Source organism: Larimichthys crocea, chromosome XX (genome assembly GCF_000972845.2).
Source record: "Larimichthys crocea isolate SSNF chromosome XX, L_crocea_2.0, whole genome shotgun sequence".
Taxonomy (NCBI): Eukaryota; Metazoa; Chordata; class Actinopteri; family Sciaenidae; genus Larimichthys; species Larimichthys crocea.
This window is the reverse complement of record NC_040030.1, coordinates 17,049,884-17,071,150: the sequence shown is the minus strand read 5'-3', so window position 1 is coordinate 17,071,150 and position 21,267 is coordinate 17,049,884. Positions and strand designations below refer to the sequence as shown.

At 39.9% G+C, this 21,267-nt stretch overlaps 1 protein-coding gene across 1 annotated transcript; it reads left to right on the top strand.

Annotated features, from left to right (window-relative positions):
- Nucleotides 1–490: 490 nt before the first annotated feature.
- gys2 (glycogen synthase 2) lies at nucleotides 491–20,901 on the top strand. Its single transcript, XM_010741752.3, has 16 exons — nucleotides 491–771; nucleotides 3,537–3,718; nucleotides 4,758–4,949; nucleotides 5,031–5,216; nucleotides 12,242–12,386; nucleotides 12,534–12,651; nucleotides 12,796–12,916; nucleotides 13,094–13,200; nucleotides 13,449–13,508; nucleotides 13,608–13,686; nucleotides 17,070–17,183; nucleotides 17,934–18,060; nucleotides 18,190–18,285; nucleotides 18,371–18,534; nucleotides 18,897–18,977; nucleotides 20,385–20,901. The coding sequence occupies exons 1-16, from the start codon at nucleotides 648–650 to the stop codon at nucleotides 20,604–20,606; spliced, it is 2,118 nt and encodes a 705-aa protein (XP_010740054.1). The 5' UTR covers nucleotides 491–647; the 3' UTR covers nucleotides 20,607–20,901.
- The last annotated feature ends 366 nt before the right edge of the window (nucleotides 20,902–21,267 follow it).

The following is a 21,267-nucleotide window of genomic DNA, read 5'->3' as shown; positions in this document are numbered from 1 at the left end:
GTGAAAGATGGTCGGGGAAACATTCAGAAACACTGCAGGTTAACATGACATGGATATAAAATAAAGATGGAGCCAGTAAATGAAACTTTTTTGTCAGGTTTTTATAAAAAGTGTCTCATGGTGGTCACATGATGTTTGACCTGCTCTGATGCAACTTTAAACATTTCTGACCTTTTTAGTCTCAAACTGGCTCATTTACTGTGTCATAGTAGACTGTTGATAGCAGCAACATCCTGTCAAATATGAATATGAATCATTTGTGTGAAAAGAAAAGCCAACAGAACTGACAGATCAGTATGATCATGAGTGGATATATCGCCATGGTGACACCCAGTCAGAGAGTGCTTCCTCCTGTCCTCATGTCCCAGAGCAGTCCTGCTTTCATTCATCTACATTTCGCAATCACTTCAGTTCATTACACACCAAACCTTTCACCATGTCTGTGTATCTATGGTAAACGTCCCCTCCTGCTCACTGGAGGTCAGCCTCAGTAGGCGGAGAAGAAGCTCTTTGCCCTCATCAGTCCTTTTTATCTGGTCCCCGCTGTGGAAGGACCTCCACCCTCAGGCCTGTTTGAAGGACTCCTCTTCAGACCGCCTCAGTTTTAGATTCCAAGTGGTGTCTTTTGGATCTCCAGACGTTTGAAGATGCCGCTGTCACGTTCCCTGTCCATGACGTCCCTGAGCGGGCTGCTGCCGGCCTGGGAGGAGGACGAGCTGCCTGTGGAGGACCTGCTGCTCTTCGAGGTGGCCTGGGAGGTCACCAACAAAGGTAAGACCACAAGCTCTCTGATTTCTGAATGAAAATACACTTAAACATGCATCCTGCAGCAAGCAGGCCAACTGCAGACGGCCTTCTATGTATTGTGAAATTATACAAAGCAAATGCTGAATTTTTACATTTCATGACGTTCATTTGAACGCAGTCTCCTTTTTAGATTCAGATTATGAAGTGAAAACATGAACTGACTTTGTCAGGACAGGTGTCTTCTTTATGATTGCACAACAACAACTGTGAAATAATTCTATATGGCATTTTATAAAAAAAAAGTTATAAATAAAATTTGTCCAGTAATGTTTATAACTGAGCATGTTAACCTTCATGTATTGGTGTCATTTTGTGTAAAACTTTGCCCTTCAAGAGTAAATATTGAATCCAGTGAGCGCAGAGAGTCTGCTCTGTCTGAAGAGCTAAACATTAAACTGCAGATAAGTAGAGCAACCATCACTGTGGCTTTCTGATGTGTCAATACTGAAATCAAACATGAAAAATGTATTTGACGAGCAACGGTATCACGCACTTCCCTGCAGGGTATAAGCCTAATATAAGACAAGGCAAGACACAGTTCACATTAGAATAATAAGCTAAAATAAAACTGTGTTATATAATATGATTTACCATCACAGGCTTGTTTGTTTTCTTTGTTTCCATGCATACATATTTGCTGCAGTTCACAAGTTCGGACGAGGAGAGGAGAGGACGATTCTACACTCTAAATATTTAGGCCACTTATGCATTTCAATTTCCATCCATTTGAATTACATGGTTTTAATATCAATAAACTAACAAACTTAATGTGAAGCAAGTAATTATATTTGTATAGTACTAATGAACTCAAAATGACTGCATTCATTTTGGCTGTCTTTATTAATATTATGTATTTTTGCATAAACCTGGTTTCTACCACACTATTATGTAAGGGGAAGCACGTTGAGTTTTTTAGTACTATTACATAAAAAAAAGCTGTACAAGGGTTCAGTGAGCAAAAAGAGACAAAGAACCTCTGATCAACGGTTAAATAAGAGTCACCAATCATTGTTTGAATATGTTAGAAACTGTGTGACAGCAACAAGATGAAATTACTTCAGAATAGAATAGAAAATAAGTTACGGTTAGCCATATAACAATCGGATCTGTTCAGTCTATCTGAGCGGACAGCAGAGGCACTGATTGGTTCAGTTATTTTAGCAAAAAATTCTGGGTGTCACTACTTAAAAGAAGCCACACTGATTTCCATGTGATCATTTGGAAATATCTCTTTGTCTGTTTTTCTAATAATCTATCAACTCCAAAAAAACACCCCGGCCCCAGTCATCATTCAGGATGTGTAAAGCAGAGGGGGCTCTGTGGGTTCAGGTCTTATCACTGTGCTAACTGAGGCCAAGGGCAACACATCAACACACTGCATCATCTCTGTAGCGTCCACATGAGTCTCTCACATTTTCACATCACACAGGAGTAATGAGAGGTTGACTTTCTTTCCTGTTAATGTGATGTAAGCTCTCTGTGAACTCATTGAAACAGAAAAACTGGACGTCCTGTCAGTCTGTGACTTTCTGCGAGTGCTTCTGTGTGCTATGTCGCGTTGTCTAACAGTTCAGAGGTTATCTGTCATTTGGCTGTTCTCTTATATAACACTGCTCCCTGATGCCGTTTAGACGTCATTATGAGCTCACGTATTGTTGATGGTCTTTCATATCAGTGTTTGTCTTTTTCTTGCCAAGTTAGAGACTGAGAAAAACATTCCCACGTGTTTTGGTGTGTTACGAAACAGAAATATCTGTGTCACACAAAATAGTCCAGTATGAAGCTTGGGTTTGCTTTGAGTTTCTCTACAGGCTGCTCTGAAACACATTTCACTGTGAGTGTCGTGTTTGAGTTGGTGGTTTAATGGAGTAGCTGTGAAATAATAAGTAAAGTATGCACTTATGCATCATCATTTCAATTTTACATTCACAAATGAGGTTATATTAAATAAAGTGAAAAAATTGAAAATGTTTTTTGGTCTACTTCTAGAGATAATCAGGACAGACTGACGTGCTACAAACTAAAAAGACACTGAAATAGAATTTCCACATTGAACTGGTGGATTCCTCTTTTTTTCATTTTTCATTGTTCATGATCTGATGTAAATTAAATTCAAACTAACAGATAAATTAAAACTTCAAAGTCAGCTCTGAAATGGCTGTAGCATGTCTTCAAAATGAGAGGTGTACTGTATGAAACTCAACAGAATAATCAGAACTTGTTTGATAAAACCTTTGTTACACATCTTTGTACTTCAGATATGGATGTATTCTGGTCTGTGTCCTGGAGTTCCCAGGTTAGATTCCACTCTGTATCCCCTCAGTCTAGGCTCATATAGAAGGAATTTGCCCCAAACACTAGTTTTAACTTCAGTCCACAATGAAAATATTTAAGTTTATTAAAGCATCATAACCAATAAAAAGCACAAAACTATGGAATAAGATTTTTTAAAGCCAGTTCTCCTGTTAAGAAGAATGGGACACAGCCAACCTGCTGTGACTGATACTGTAAAAATGAATAAATATATATAAATAAATCAAACATCTGGAAGCAGAAGCACCTGTCCTCCTCTCCACCTGTCATAGCTCCTGGCTATCTGCCCTCTTCACCATCTGACCTTTGACCTTTACGGTCATGCTGAGGTAGAACAGCCTGTCCTTCATCGTTCTGATGTTTAAATGCAGAAAAGAAGGTAAATGCTGTCACTTTGTCTGTGTGTGAACCTGCAGTCGGAGGAATCTACACCGTGATTCAGACCAAAGCCAAGATCACGGTGGATGAATGGGGGGACAACTACTACATGATGGGGCCATACTTTGAACACAACTTTAAGACTCAGGTGGAGGGCTGTGAGCCGCCAAACCCCGCCATCAGGAAGGCCATGGATGCTCTGATCCACAACGGCTGCCAGGTGGGAGTGTGTGTGTGTGTGTGTGTGTGTGTGTTTCCATAGCACGTCTTAGGGACAAAATCCAAATTCATGTGTTTGTTTGTAAAAGAAAAAATATATTATATAAATATCATATTATCCTATATATTATATTATTATCTAGTTTTTTTAAATCCTGTTCACCCATTATTACTACTACTATATAACACTTAACACTACTGCTACTGCCAGTACTAGTTAAAATCAATAGATTCTCTCAGTACTGTGAAGGACAGGTCTCATCAACAGTGAGCATTAATTTGGTGTTTCACAATGATTTTTACATCTACATGTATGATTCATACATACATTGTTACATGTATTTGCATATATATAATATTAACATGTTAGCTGCTACCCTGCAGCTGGGAGGAAGACCTTCATAAGCACAACCTGAAAGTCATTGTGACTGATACAGTCTGACTCCATCTGCCAATCACTGGCCACTAGATGGCGGTCATAGACCAGAGACCCTGAAGATTCAGGAGAACAGACAGATATGAGGCCTACGTGCTATTGTTGCCATGTTGTGATGTAGTCTGCTAACATGAAAATCTGAACATGAAAAAGTGTTGTGCTGAGGTGCAACTCTGAATAACATTAAGAGTCCATGACTTGCTGCAAATAGATGTGAATGTAAATGTAGCTAACTCTATCTGTCCACATGAAGATACTCTGAAGAGGGAGTCTAGTCAAGATACCAAAGTTGTCAAAGGTCTGTTGCAGGAAAATATGTTGTATATATATGTTCTTTTTATTAAATGTAAAAGCTTGACCAAATAACTATTTTGCCTATATGTAAAGACACTTCTTCTGTATCTGGATAATCTGTAAATTGACTGACTGAGACAACCTGAACTTTTTCTACTATTGTTGCTATCCACAAAACAAACTGTCAGCAGCTATGTATGAGCAAGTAATTGCTCATATGCGCTTTGACCGCAAAGAAATTTCATTTTGAAGATTGAGTTCCATAAATGAACATCTCTCATTGCTTCTTTTGCTGATCTTCATGTCACAGGTTCATTTTGGCCGCTGGCTGATCGAGGGCAGCCCTTATGTGATCCTGTTCGACATTGGCTCAGCAGCCTGGAACCTGGACCGCTGGAAGGGGGACCTGTGGCAGACCTGCAACATTGGCCTGCCTTTCCACGATAGAGAGGCCAACGACTCGCTCATCCTGGGCTCTCTGATCGCCTGGTTCTTCAAAGAGGTCAGCTGGTGTTCAGTCTGATGTTATGCACACTGCTCATCACTGAAGTCCATGAATTTCAACCTCATCTGTTCTTTGCAGTTAACGGACCAACTGGGAGACAAGCCCAATGTCGTCAGTCATTTCCACGAGTGGCAGGCAGGTCCAGGCCTTATTCTCTGTCGCTCTCGCAAGATTCCCATGGCAACGGTCTTTACTACACACGCCACCCTGCTGGGACGATACCTCTGTGCTGGGAATGCTGACTTTTACAACAACCTGGACAAGGTGAGAGGTCAGGAGGGATGGCCATACATGGAGTATAACTGCTCAAGAGCCGTCTAAAGGAAACTCTAAGGTTTCTTTCAAAACACATTAAATATGTTGGAAAATATTTGCTGAAAACACGTGAAAAGATATAATAGTGAAGTGTGGAGTTAGAGGTTCAAACAGTTTTTCAACAGTTTTCAGTCCAGGATTTTGTGGGCGGTCCTTAAAGAGTGGCTTGATGACACGCTGAGACCACCCTGAGCATACCCCTGCACCCCTAGCAGAGAGATAAAGATGAATTCATCTCACTCAGAGTGTTTCAAAGTTAGTCATGTCATTTTCTGAACTTATCTGATGCATCATCATTTTAATTTTACATTCACAATTGAGGTTATATTAAATAAAGTGAAAAAAATTAAAATGTTTTTTGGTCTACTTCTAAGATAATCAGGACAGACTGACGTGCTACAAACTAAAAAGACACAGAAAAACAAACAAACCAAAAAAAATAAACAGAGTGAAATTAGTGACTAAGATCCAAACCTCTCGTATAAAACAATGACTGATGCCATAGGTTGGTGTTACGGATGGATTACATAGCTTAGCTTTCAAATCAAATCAAATCAAATTTTATTTGTATAGCCCAAAGTCACAAAGTACATTTGCCTCAGAGGGCTTTACAAACTGTACAGGGAGTGACACCCTCTGTCCTTAGACCCTCGGTTCGAGTGAGGAAAAACTTGCCCACAAAAAACCTTTAACAGGGAAAAAATGTGTAAGAAACCTCAGGAAGAGCCACAGAGGAGGGATCCCTCTCCCAGGACAGACAGACGTGCAATAGATGTCACGTGTACAGGACAAATCAACACAAACATATTGTACAATTACAAAGAATGATAACATGACAATGAATTACAATGAATGATAAATGATTAACTTTATTTATTTATTTAGCACCTTTCATGCAGAATTGTAGTCTAAAGTGCTTCACAGAACAGAGTAAAAACAGAAATAGACAACAACTAGCAGTTCTTGAGGTAAAAGAGCAGTTGCATGAAAAACTAGAGATTAGAAGAAGAGTAAAAAGCATAAAGCTACAACAACGAAACAAATAAGAAGAAAAATTAAGACCTATAGGGTAAAAGGCATAATTTAAAAACAGTTGCAGTAAAAGTTGATAAGACCTGTACAGTAAATAAGCACCAGAGATAAAAGTAACAGGTAATGATCAGGACCTAAAAACTCAGCAGTGAATGGCCAGGCACCTTAGGTAAAAGCCAGGCTAAAGAGGTATGTCTTAAGTTGTTTTTTAAAAATGTCTACATTGGTGCAGTCCCTCAGATCCATAGGCAGGCTGTTCCAGAGATGGGAGCCACAGTGCGCTATAAGGTGGCCTCACTAAACTTCTTTGCGGATGTTCTGGGGACAACTAGGAGTCCAGATGCCTAGGATCTGAGAGACCTGCCTGGTACATACTTCTGTAGCATGTCACAAAGGTAGGTCGGTGCCAGGCCATTCAGTGATTTAAAAACCAATAAGAGAATCTTAAAATCAATTCTAAAACTAACGGGTAACCAGTGCAGGGCTTTTAAAATGGGTCTTATTTGGGCTGCAGAGTTCTGTATCAATTGTAAGCAGAAAGGCATTACAGTAATTGAGTCTTGAAGTGATAATTAGTTTTTCTGTGTCAGCCTTGTTGATGAATGATCTGACTTTGGTGATATTTCTAAGGTGATAGAATGATGTTTTGGTTATGTTTTTTATATGGGCCTCAAAGTTGAGGTTGGAATCAAGGGTCACTCCCATGTTTTTGACCTGATCTTTTGTCCTTAGGGACAGGGATTGAAAATGCTGGGAGAGGTGTTCTCTCTGGTCTTTGGGCCCGAATATTATTATTTCTGTCTTTTCCTGATTGAGTTGTAGAAAGTTATTTCCCATCCATTTATTTCAGCTAGGCATTGTACTAGGTTGTTAATTGGGGTGAGGTCGTGTGGGGATGCTGCGATGTACAGTTGTGTATCGTCTGCGTAGCTATGGAATTCAGTGTTAGAAGTTAAGATAGAAACTTGAAGGACTCCACGGGCAATAATATTTGCATCTGATGAGAAATTACCCAGAGTCACAGTGAAGTAGCAGTGGAACCTGTGATAGAGATAGAGAGACACAGATGCACAGCAGCAGCCACGATCCATGAGAACCTGCTGGACGACAGAGCACAGAAACTCCAGGGAAGAAGTTTAGTTAGTAACATGCATTAACATGCATTGATGAGACATGTTTACAGATAGTGAAAGAGAGAGAGAGAGAGAGAGAGTTTTCAGTAAAGGGAGATGTGACTACATCTTCAACCAATACCGTGCCTGACTAGGCATAACCCTGAAAGAGACAGAGACAGACAGAGAGAGAGAGAGAGAGAGAGAGAGAGAGAGGAGGGGGAGTTCACCAGCAGTCTAATCCTATGGCAGCATAACTAAGGGATGACCTGAGCCAGCCCTAACTATAGGCTTTATCAAAAAGAAAAGTCTTAAGTCTACTCTTAAAAGTGTTGACCATGTCTGCCTCCCGAACCCAGAATGGTAGTTTGTTCCACAGAAGAGGAGCCTGATAGCTGAAAGCTCTGGCTCCCAAGCAGGGCCGGTCCTAGCTATGGGCAATGTGGGCGGCCGCCCAGGGCGCATTCTCCGTGGGGGGCGCACGAACGCCCGAAAACGCAAAAAAACGCGGTAATTTTCGATACCGCCCATTAAGTTAGCGGAGCGGGCGCCCCGGGAGCGGGGTGTTGACAAGGCAGAGGGGGGCGTCGGACAGAGCGATGGGGGCGCACGCAAATGTGGCCAGGACCGGCGCTGCTCCCAATCTACTTTTGGAGACTATAGGAACCACAAGGAACCCAGCATCCTGAGAGTGCAGTGTTCTAGAGGGTAAGTAAGTAAGGATGTTAAAGTTAAAGTTCTATGAGCTTTAAGAACTTTAACTGTGCTTTGATATTGTCCTATGTTTGTGCACAGAGGCTCAGGGTCTCACAATCTGTCTGTGGTTGGAACTTTTTAAATTTACTTTACCTATCAACAAAACCAAAATATGTTTCTCACACTTGTGATGTGATGATGTCATGTGATTATCAAGCAAGTTTTCCTTTTACACATCCTTTTCCATTTAAACAACATATTAAAATCATAATTTTATTTGGGACACACATACAAACACTTGAAACATTCTCATGCGTATACACAAACAAACAAACACACACACACACACACACACACACACACACACACACACACACACACACACACACACACACACACACACACACACATACACACACACACACACACACACACACACACACACACATTTCTATTCCATTAGATTCATTTTCAAATTCAAAAGGTTCAGGCCAAAAATTGCAGCCTCTTACAGCCACTTAGAGCATCATTAGTAATGTTGAGCTGTGCACACAGGGGTCAGAGCAATGTTTGTAATTGGCTTTCAGATGCTCGCATCCTAAAGGTCAGTGTGGAGCTAAAGGCCACTCACTGGCTGACTGCATCATTGACAGACAGTGTTTGTAAGCATCAGCTGGTTCAGAGGAACAGTTCAATATGCATTTTTTTTCATTACAGTTCATAGTTAATTATTGATTCTCTCTATTTACCGGTCGTGGTGGATGATGTCTACCAATGAGCTTGGGTCTAGTTTCAAATCAAATCAAATCAAATCAAATCAATTTTATTTGTAGCCCAAAGTCACAAAGTACATTTGCCTCAGAGGGCTTTACAATCTGTACAGGGAGTGACACCCTCTGTCCTTAGACCCTCGGTTCGAGTGAGGAAGAACTTGCCCACAAAAAACCTTTAACAGGGAAAAAAGGTGGAAGAAACCTCAGGATGAGCCACAGAGGAGGGATCCCTCTCCCAGGACGGACAGACGTGCAATGGATGTCACGTGTACAGAACAAATCAACACAAACATACTGTACAATTACAATGACTGATAAAATGACAATGAATTACAATGAATGATAAAATGACCACAGTAATAATAATAAAGACAGATTAATCGTATCCAATAAAGAATGACTAACTAGAGGTAAAACATCCTTGAGCAGCCTGGTTGGGATGGGGTCTAAGAGACAGGTTGACGGCTTAGCTGCAGAAATTATTAAAGTTATTTGATGAAGGTCGATGGGAGAAAAAGAGTCTAAATACATATCAGGTTTTACAGCTGTTTCAGAACTTGCTGTATCAGAATGCAGATCAATGCCTGTTGAGGGCAAGAGGTGATGGATTTTGTCTCTAATAGTTATAATCTTATCATTAAAGAAGCTCATGAAGTCATTGCTACTTAGACCTAAAGGAATAGATGGTTCAGTAGAGCTGTGATTCTCTGTTAGCCTGGCTACAGTGCTGAAGAGAAACCTGTGGTTGTTCTTATTCTCCTCAATTAAAGAAGAGTAATAGGCTGCTCTGGCATTACGGAGAGCCTTCCTGTATGTTTTGAGATTATCTTGCCAGACTAGATGAGATTCTTCCAGTTTAGTGGCACGCCATTTGCGTTCAGATTTACGTGCCTCTTGCTTTAATTTACGAGTCTGCTGGCTATACCATGGTGCTAGCCTTCTTTGTTTAATTATCTTCTTTTTCAGAGGTGCAATAGAGTCTAGAGTTGTCCGTAATGAGCCTGTAATACTATCAACAAGATGGTCTATTTGTGGGTGGCTAAAGGAAGTAGACAAGTCCTCTGTTACAGTTAGACATGGCATTTGATTCAATGCTGAAGGAATCACTTCCTTAAATTTGGCTACAGCACTATCAGATAAACATCTGCTGTAGAAGCTTCTACACAAAGGCTTATAGTCCGGTAGTATGAACTCAAAGGTTATTAAAAAATGGTCAGACAGAAGAGGATTCTGTGGGAAGACTATTATATTATCAATTTCAATGCCATATGAAAGAACAAGATCAAGAGTGTGGTTCAGACAATGAGTCGGTTTATTTACACTTTGACAAAAGCCAATTGAGTCTAATAGAGAGATAAACGCAGTACTAAGACTATCATTGTGGTTGTCCACATGAATGTTAAAATCACCTACAATAATTACTTTATCTGTTTTAAGGATCAAGCCTGATGCAAATTCTGCAAATTCAGATAAAAATTCAGAATAAGGACCTGGAGCTCGATATACTGTAACAAATAAAATTGGCTGTAAAGTTTTCCAGGTTGGGTGAGTGAGGCTAAGGACAAGACTTTCAAATGAATTATAATTTAGTTTAGGTTTGGGATTTATTAATAGACTTGAGTCTAAATATGGCTCCAACTCCACCACCTCGACCAGTACTTCGAGGAACATGAGTATTATAATGACTCGGAGGAGTGGATTCATTTAAGCTAACATATTCATCCTCCTGCAGCCAGGTTTCAGTGAGACAGAACAAATCAATATCATAGTCAGATATTAATTCATTGACTAGGACAGCTTTAGATGACAAAGACCTGATATTCAGGAGTCCACATTTAATTCTCTTATTTTAGACTGTTGGAGATGTTGATTTAATTTTTATTAAGTTTTTATGAGGTTTCTGGCAGTTAAAAAGAAGTTTTTTCCTCGCCACCATCACCAAGTGCTTGCTCATGGTGGAACTGTTGGTCTCTGTAAATAATATTATAAAGAGTACGGTCTAGACCTGCTCTCATATGATGTTACGTTATATGATGAATATGATTTTAACATTTTAGGTTTAATCAGAAGTAAGAAGCCGAAGTTGCATTTTGAGTGATATCCATGTGTTTATGTTACATCATTTCCTGATAAACAAGATTTTTTACATACTCTACTCTCTCTCTCTCTCTCTCTCTCTCTCTCTCTCTCTCTCTCTCTCTCTCTCTCTCTCACACACACACACACACATACAGCATCAGATAAAAACCTGTTTCACTGACGTACTGACTGGCGGGTCTTTGTTGTGTCTGTGCTTTGCTGTAAGCCAAATATGAAGTGCAGAAAGTGCAGACACACTTTCACAAAACCATTTCTTATAAAGAACATCAGAAACATAAAAGAAATATAAAATATTTCGAAACTGTAACTTAAACCACTCTGGTGGTTACAGCCGCCCAGGGAGGTGCTGTTACCGACACACAATTCCCTTCTTGTTCATCTCTTCGTATTTGGGAAGTTTAAATAAAGCTGTTCATCCAGGGAAAATGCATCTGCAGCACTTTGAAGGCAACTGAGTGTGAACAAGAATAATAACTAGCATACGGAGAAGCACAGATGCTAACGTGCTGAAGGCGTTTATACTGTTGGGAGTTAGGGGTTTATGCTCAGGGTGGCAATTTTTTTTCACTTACTAAATGACAAGTCTTTCTCGCAGCTCACAAACAAACATTTCCATGTGGGTCATGATGATGATGGTATTAAAGGCATGGATGGGATGCTCAGGGTGGCCTCAGTGTGTCATCGAGCCACCCTTTAGGACTACTCACAAAATTCTAGACTGAAAATTGGTGAAAAACTGTTTGAACCTCTAACTCCACATTTCAGTGATATATCCTTCAAAGTCTTTTCACATGTTTTCAGCAACATATTTACAACATATTTAATGTGTTTTGAAAGGAATCTCTGAATTGACTGTCTTTAAGGATGACATTTATCTGTGGAGTTTAATGCAGTAAATAGTTCATAGTTTAGTCATTAACTAATCCTAATTCAATATTAGAACTGACCCTGTGACCCTACGGTTACTAGAAGACTTGACTATACTACCTGAACCACCTCTGTACTCTGTGCTTTGCTCACATTATTTTATGGTACTGTCATACTGTCAGTAATATATATCATTTCAAGCTCACAGATTTGCCCCTGTGCTGCTGCATCCACAGTGCTACCTATATTTCTACTTATGTACATAACAAAGAAACTCTTTCCTCCAGTAACACAGTCTGTAAAACCCAGGAGGTTAAACATGAGAATATTTATGATATTATTACTATAACTGCCCTTTGCACCATATTGACCGATGTATGTGTGTGTGTTGTAGTTCAACATTGACAAGGAAGCGGGGGAGAGGCAGATCTATCATCGTTACTGCCTGGAGAGAGCAGCAGTCCACTGTGCTCATGTCTTCACCACAGTCTCCCAGATCACCGCTGTGGAAGCCAACCACATGCTTCACAGGATGCCAGGTGGGGAAGCTTTTCACTGCTGCACGTTGATGCCCCACAGAGTTATTATGTTTATGGTCCACAGAGGAAGAAGCCTCCAGTAATGATAAACATTACATTGATCTAGGTGTTCTATAAAGCTCTCCTGTTGTTGTGTTGTTGGTACAGACGTGGTGACCCCGAATGGTCTGAATGTGAAGAAATTCTCAGCCATGCATGAGTTTCAGAACCTGCACTCCACCAGCAAGATCCGCATCCAGGAGTTTGTCAGAGGACACTTCTATGGGTGGGTGGAGTTCATGAATGTATTTCTGATCCATCTCATGTAGGTAACCCAGTGTTCTTATTACTGGAGATTGTCTGAAACATTGACTTGATGATGACAGTGTTGTTCCCTTAAACCTGATTGTAACTCTCCTTCTTCTGGCAGTCATCTGGACTTCAACCTGGAGAAGACACTTTTCTTCTTCATCGCTGGACGCTATGAGTTTTCCAACAAGGGAGCTGATATTTTCCTTGAATCGCTGTCCAGACTCAACTACCTGCTGCGGGTGAGGTCCTTCATGCCTCTCAGTTCAGTAGCTCTCTGCTGTGAGAGTCAACAGTTCACCTTTAAAAGAATTATGACCTTGTAAAGAGACAGCACAAGTGTTTATGTTTCCTGTCGATATCATTTAATCAACCTGTCCCCTTTTGTTTTTCTGTTTCCTTCCTCACTCGATCTTCAGGTCCACAGAAATGATGTGACGGTGGTTGTTTTCTTCATTATGCCAGCTAAGACCAACAACTTCAATGTGGAGTCACTGAAGGGGCAGGCGGTACGCAAACAGCTCTGGTACGCTGTGATGTAGTTTTACAGTACAGTACAAAACACATGTATATGAAGACTAACACTACAGATCCATGTACATGCTGCACAGTTGAGTTCAGAACCTTACAGCACAGGCATCCAGACAAAAAGTTCATGATGGCTGCCTCAGTGTTCATATCATTGTTGTGACTTTGGGTTTACGAATGCAGGTAGAATTCATGAGTTTGGGTCCAAGGTACTGTACTAAGAAGCTTTCTATTTGACTTTGACAGGGACACAGCTCACACTGTGAAGGAGAAGTTTGGCAAAAAACTCTATGACGCTCTGTTAAAGTAAGTATATGAACAGTGTAAGTGAACCTAAACCTTTATTAGTACAGGTTCTCTGTGATGAATGAGAGCACACAGGGTGTATGTTTGCTCCATCTTTAGAGGGCAGATCCCTGACATGAACAACATCCTGGACCGAGACGACTTCACCATTATGAAGAGAGCGATCTTCGCCACTCAGGTACTGACGCCTTTCTCTCATTCTGTTTTTAGTCTCTATATGAGGAAAGTTAACAAGGAAAAAAAACAGTCAGGAAGAAAAAAGTGAATGGACAGAAGAATTTGATCAGAAATAATGAGGCAAAAATAAGCTTAGGGTTCCTTCTAAGCCTGGGTTAATTCATCCCTTTGGTGTGATGTGTAGTCACCCTTATGTACACTGCACACAAAAGACTGCACATTACAAAATGGCAACAACGGGTTGGCAGTCCAGTCTTGTCTTTTGAGTGTTCCCAACCACGGGTTATCATTATAATTTTCCCGCTCCTCTGTATAGACACCGTGAAGCATTTTTCACGTCTGGCCACATCACAATTACAGACTGTATAAATCTCTGTGACGTCACCCACAGCGAGAGTTATCTGAAGGGTTGTCAGCCAGGAGGCAGAGCAGGGATTTATTGAAATGTGGCCACAGGTGAAACATACTTGTATGTGTCCATCCTTTAACCAGCCAAGTCTGATGTAAAACTTCCTATTGTTTAAGTAATTTACTTTAGATCTTTAGAGTTACAACACCTCTCACAACTAGTGTTACAAGATGCTTTGCATAATACATACAAACTGTGAAATGAAGCAAAATATAAAAAGATGTGATACAAACAATTGTATTTCTTCTAGGATGTGTATGAACCAAAATTAACAACCATTAAATTATAAATTTATTTGGACAGTCGAATATGTTTGCTCATACACAGCCTCCTCGTTCGCCTCTGTAATGATGATGATGATGACGATGACGATGACGATGATGATGATGATGATGATGACGATGCATGTGGTGGTGCTGACAAAAAACATGCAAAACAAACAATAAACTAGGTCAATGTTTACCTAAATGCAATGCAGCAAGTGTGTGCATGGGTTTGTAGATAATCTGGGACATAAGTGAGATAATTCTATACTGTTTACCTTGCAATCATTAGGATAGAGGATATGATGGGGAAATGATTGTTACATTTTGGAATATGCATAAAAACCTTCTTTGTGGATTAGGAAATTGTTCCATTGTACTCTATACTACCGTTCAGATTTGATTTGACTAGGTTTTGAGATAACTGTCTCCTGTGAGTGGTGTTAAGTGAATATTTGTGGTGATCAAAGCTGTGTGTCATGTAAGTGAGTGAATTATCTGATGTTTGGTGTAACTTCTGGTGCTTTTGCATGATATAAAATCATAAACTGGTGTCTTGTGGCTTTAAGGTAGAAGTGCTGATCATTCTACAGGAGCAGTGTAAAAATAGCCACCAGAGAGAAAAATAGCCAACGCTGTAAAAGATAAATCTCCACCAGCACATTCTCGTATCTCCGCCTCTATTTTTATGAATGGATTAGGCTTTCCTCCAGCAGTGATCGATGTGAACCATGGCCCCTCCTGAAGATGAATTATAGAAGGACACGAGGGGGTTTCCCCTGAGCGAAAAGCATGAATGAACGGCAGAACCATAACCAAGCTGTGGGTTAATTACGTTCCTTTAGCCCCGACCATGGGTCAATAGAGTGGCTGTATTGAGCTGATGTATGTTAGATCCCAGTGTTACAAGCAGAGTGCTTATAAAAAGGTCTTTCTCAATTAAATGAATTTATGCCAATGTCAATATTTCTGTGCTGGAAATGGAGTGAGAGTGGTATTGACTGTAGGTGTGGAGGACAGTGATGGAGCAGACACTCGTCCTGATTGTAGGCTGAAGTATGCTGAAGTGATTATTTCTCTCTTTGTCATTTGTCATGTGCAGCTCTTCACATTTTTCCATCCACCCACACTTTTCAATTACAGAATGCTTTATTTCACAGAGTCTGCCTGAAAAATCAAACAACAATAGTAGAACATCATACCTCTACTTTTAAATTTCCTTCTTCTTGTGGATAGTCCAAAGGCCTCACTGTACCAACATTGTGTCTACTTTCTACTACAAATATACTGCATGATGTGTCCATTGTAGTCTGTCACAGTCATGTCTGTTGTTATTGCCTATACTGGTTTGATATGAATATACTCAAGTTGAAGGTGGTCTCATGATTTTAAAATGCAAAAATGATTCCATCTTAGAAATAGATCACACTGTTCAATGGTTTCTCACCGCACAGGAAGTTTGATTATCACAAACAGAACTGCAGATTATCAATCAAATCAAATCAGATTTTATTTGTATAGCCCAAAGTCACAAAACACCTTTAGCCTTTGAGGGCTTTACAATCTGTACAGGGAGTGCATCTTCACATCTTCAACCAATACCGTACCTGACTAGGCATAACCCCTGAAAGAGACAGACAGACACAGACAGAGAGAGAGAGATTATGAATCATAAAATGTTATGATTGGCTCATGGATGTCTGCATGTCTCAGACAACTTAACAATCTGAATAGTTTACAATTACGATCCATGACACAGACCAGAAGGCTCGCTGGGTAATGACAGCAATTCATTGGAATTGTACTGATTGATATTATCTGTTTTTTGTGGTACAACATGACATTTGTACTTCTCAAGGTCTCTGTTGGGAACGTTCCTATTATGGTTATATTTATTCTATTATTGATGAATCTCTTGATTAATCTCTTAAATAATTGATCAGTTGGTTGATCAATAAAATGTCAGAAAACAGTGAAAATGTTGATCAGTGTTTCCCAAAATAAAATTTCTTGTTTTGTCCACAACTCAAAGATTTTCAGTTCACTGTCACAGAAGACTAAAGAAAGCAGATAATATGCATATTTAAGAAGCTGAAATCAGAGAATTTGGGCATTTTCCTTTAAAGTAGTTGGCAATTAATTCAATACTTGAATCGTCTTTAATCAATCAAATAATCGATGCGGCTCTACTCCCTGACAGGAAACCATGAGACCTGTAAAATGGAGCGTTGCTGGTTTTGTCTTATGTTGTGCTGCAGTGTGAGACAGTCACCACATATCATTAGCCCAATGTTTAGATAATGCCTACACTGATCAATACTCTTCTGAATCACAGTCGTGAACTGCTGAACACTCATTATGTCATCTCTCCTCAATCCACTGCTTCAGGTGTGTGTATGTGTGTGTGTATAACATATAGTGTGTAAATGCAGCCACGTAAACATTTAAATTTATATATAAAATACATTATATTATTATTATATTATAATATATGATTAATACACACATTGATCATTATCTGTCTAGTGGCATTTAGTCTACTACAGTGAACATAAGCTGTATTGATTAATTGATTGTTATCCCTGAAGGAAAATTGATTTGTTACAAAGTAATACCATAGCAAAGATCGATTTGAAAAAGTGTGTGTATTAGTATGATGGAAGATACAGACTAACGGACCTGTCTCCTCTTTAAAACACAACATTTACACAGAGACACAGCCTCCCTCCAGTGACCACTCACAACATGCTGGACGACTCAACAGATCCCATCCTGTCCAACGTCAGACGGATCGGTCTCTTCAACTCCAGGAACGACAGAGTCAAGGTACACAACATTTCCTGCGTCATCACTGTGCTCTCTTCCGGAGTCAGCTTGAATTGTGTTGTAGTCATGAGTTGTCTGGTGATGATGATGGACAGTGTTCACTATATTTTAGTCAAAGCTAGTGCAGAACACTTTGTAGTAAGTGTGAGGGAATCACCAGATAGGATTCACTGTCTTGGAATCATGAATGTCTAAAAAAATGTGTGCCAGGTCTTTTTGCTGGTGCCACTAGAGAATAAATCAGAGTTTCACCAAAGTCAGAAGGATTCATTGTCTGTTTAATGTACGGCAGGTGGTAATAAATTGGTCAGATCTTCTCCTCTGGATTCATTGACAATGTACACGTTACATTTTGAGATACAGTTGGAGGTTTAAGAGTGGTAATAATGGACAAAATGTCACAGCAGTCGGTAAGGTTCATACTCTGTTAAAATGTAATAGAAATCCAGCAGTTAAATATATTGTGTACAAATGTGTCTATGTCTATTTTGGGTATTTGTCGTTTCATGTGTATGAGGCACAAGACTCTGAGGGAATAGTACAGTTGAAAGGTAAAGGGATCAATAAAAAATTAAGATTTATCCTCTGAGAACCATGATTAGCTTCAGCAAATTATAGGTCCTGAAATATTTCTTGTTTCTCATACTGCAGCTCATAACAAGTTTAATCTGCACAATTATTCATTCCCAGTAAAGACTAAAGAATATTTTACATGCTTCTACTCAAATGTCTACCTGTCTGTCCTCTAAGATTATCTTCCACCCTGAGTTCCTGTCCTCCACCAGTCCTCTGCTGCCGATGGACTACGAGGACTTTGTACGTGGCTGTAACCTTGGAGTGTTCCCTTCCTACTATGAACCATGGGGATACACACCTGGTAACCTTTTACTATCCATGTATTAGAGGCCCAAAGAAGTGAGGCCCTTCAAAATGGCAGCTAGCAGTGTATGTTGTCACCTGATACAAACATGCTGTAACTTTTCTGAGCTGTGTTGTACTCTCCCAGGTGAATGTACTGTAATGGGCATTCCCAGCGTGACTACCAACCTGTCAGGTTTTGGCTGTTTCATGGAGGAGCATGTCTCAGACCCTGCTGCCTATGGTGTGGACACACACACACACAAACATGATGTCTTGTCATACATTCAGTGCTGTTGCCATCTCAGTGGCCGCTTGTCCCTTATCAGGTATTTACATTGTGGATCGGAGATTTCGTTCAGCCGAGGAGTCCTGTAACCAGCTGACCCAGTTTATGTTCAGTTTCTGCCAGCAGTCTCGGCGCCAACGCATCATCCAACGGAACCGAACTGAGAGGCTGTCTGACCTGTTGGACTGGAGATACCTGGGACGGGTCAGTTTCTGCTGCACCAGACCCAAATAACTGTTTGATTGGAGAGAGAATACAACATGATCTGTGTTCATATCTGCATGCACACTTTACATGATAGGAATCATAATAATAAATGAAGCTATTTGAATGCATGAATACATGCACATTGAAACTGAGCTGGAGTCAAGACATCTTACTGCAAATTTAGTTGAGTTAAAAACACTGTTAAGCTCCAATAGTGGGTATACATTTGAAACAAACACTACTTCTAATCCGTGCTGCAGTTTGTAATATAATGACATTGCAAAACAAAGAAGAAAAACTGAGCAAGATGTTCAGTTAAATGTTGTTTTTAATGTACATCTCTGACTTGTAATTTGCAGTTCTACATACATGCCCGCCATCTCGCACTTAACAGAGCATTCCCAGACAAGTTCAAGATGGACCCTATAGCCCCACTGAAGGTAAGGAATACTGTACAAAGGCATGAAGGAGTTTGTAAATGAGTGATGACTAGAAATGAATACTGAGATGCAAGAGACACAAAGCCACAACACAGAGACACAAAACAACCATAAAGAGACACAACACATCTATAAAGAGACACAAAACAACTATAAAGGGATACAAAACAACCACAAAGAGACACAAAACAACCACAAAGAGACACAAAACAACCACAAAGAGACACAACACAACTATAAAGGGATACAAAACAACTATAAAGAGACACAAAACAACTATAAAGGGATACAAAACAACCACAAAGAGACACAAAACAACCACAAAGAGACACAACACAACTATAAAGAGACACAAAACAACTATAAAGGGATACAAAACAACCACAAAGAGACACAAAACAACCACAAAGAGACACAAAACAACTATAAAGGGATACAAAACAACCACTAAGATATGAAGAAAGACGCACAAAATAACCACTAAGAGATGAGAGGGGGACCTTTTACATTGTCTTGTAATCTGTCCGTGGCTGTTACAAATAGCAGCTATTTATTAATATCATTTCATATTAGCATATTTAAAGTTGTTATTTTGGCATTCAATATTGAGTCACCTATTTATTATATTTCCAAAATGAGGACCCCTCTTTAGGATATGTGCCCCAAACTGCCTCCTCAGAAGTACACCCTGAGAATGTTATCATGTCAGCCTGGTTGATTATTTTTATGCACTGTGACAAAAAGTTTCTATTGGAAAAGACAGTAACAACCTTTGTATTAAGCACAATATCTCAGTGGTGCTGCAAACTGCAAACTGCTCTCTGAGAATCACAAACAAAGTCTTCCTCTAACTGCACATGCATGTACCTGAGAATAGCTCTCATGTTCTGACTGACAAACAGTGGATTTAACCATTTGTCAGGCTTTAATTGACAGCCTAACATTTGGATGAATGGCAAGACATCATCATGGAGTGTGCTGAAACTGACCCCTGTACTGTCTTTCTCTTTTTGCTCTCCCTTCTTTCATTCATACTGAATTTTTTGTTTCCCATTAATATGAGAGATCTGTACCTAAATAGTTAAAAATAAACAGGGAAAAGAAGGAAAGAAAAAGCAAACAAGGAAGAGAAGAAATGCAAAAAAGGAAGGAAATGGAGAGACTAAACAAGGGAAAGAGATGGAACAAAGGAAGAAATGGGACATAAAAGAGAAGGGATGAGGGGAGGAAAAACAACAAAGACAATAAGGTATAAGGGATAGAATGACATGAAAGAAGGGAGAGAGAAAGGAAAAGAAAGAGGAGAGGGATGAATAAAGGAGAAAATGAGGCAAAAAGGGTTTGGTTTTCATCACACTAAAAACTGAAAACTTACTTTATGCTATACTTTACAAACCTTTTCCACAGACAGAGGGTTTCCGTTACCCTCGGCCCTACTCAGTGCCCCCCTCTCCATCTGCCTCAGTCCACTCCACCCCACACCACAGTGATGTGGAGGATGACGACGACGACGAACCTTACGATGAAGACGAGGAGGCTGAGAGGGACCGGCTGAACATCAAGTCGCCCTTTGTGCTCGGCGCTGTGCCGGAGGGCAAGACGAAGCTACCAGGAGAGTCAGGAAACTGAAATTTTACCAGGAGGACCTGCACTCTGCAGGACACAGGTTTACAGGAGACCACATTCCTACCATCATTACTTATGGTACTTCAACTTCTGCTGCTGGAGGTTGCACTAAAGAAACTAAAAACAACAACAATATTCTTGAATGTCTGTGGATTGGAGGGAACATTTTAAATCCATCCTAGCCCTGATGCAGCTCAGTTTAATTGTGTGGATGTCTTTAACTGTTAGTACTAATGTGATCAAATAACTAATCTCATCTGCCTTGATGACAATAAAACGAACAATTAGAACAAAGTTATAATGCTGTGTGCCTGTTTCATTGAGTTTGTGTTCCCACAGTACATAAATGGATTGTTTATCAATACATATGAAAAGTGAATGAGTTTCATACATCTTGGAACTTGCATCGTGCGTCTTGTTTTGCTGAAGCTGTGTGCAAAACAGTAATGGCTTGTAGTCTCAAAACATTTATGTATATAATAAGGAATGATAATTCCACCAAATAACGTGTGTTGAACAAAATATGATTAGAAAATTAGTTATTGAGATCACATTTCTGTTGGCAAAAAGTTTATAGACCCCTGAATATTCCATGAATAGTTAACCATATAAATCCAAAACCACAATCATTGATGTGCAGCCATAACAGCCCCCTGACTGCATG

What these genes read in the sequence shown, in the direction of transcription:
- gys2 (XM_010741752.3), top strand. Translation starts at nt 648, where the DNA reads ATGCCGCTGTCACGTTCCCTGTCCATGACGTCCCTGAGCGGGCTGCTG. An exon ending in GCGGTACGCAAACAGCTCTG is followed by an intron (nt 13,201 to 13,448) that starts GTACGCTGTGAT and finishes TGACTTTGACAG; the next exon opens with GGACACAGCTCACACTGTGA. An exon ending in ACCATGGGGATACACACCTG is followed by an intron (nt 18,061 to 18,189) that starts GTAACCTTTTAC and finishes GTACTCTCCCAG; the next exon opens with GTGAATGTACTGTAATGGGC.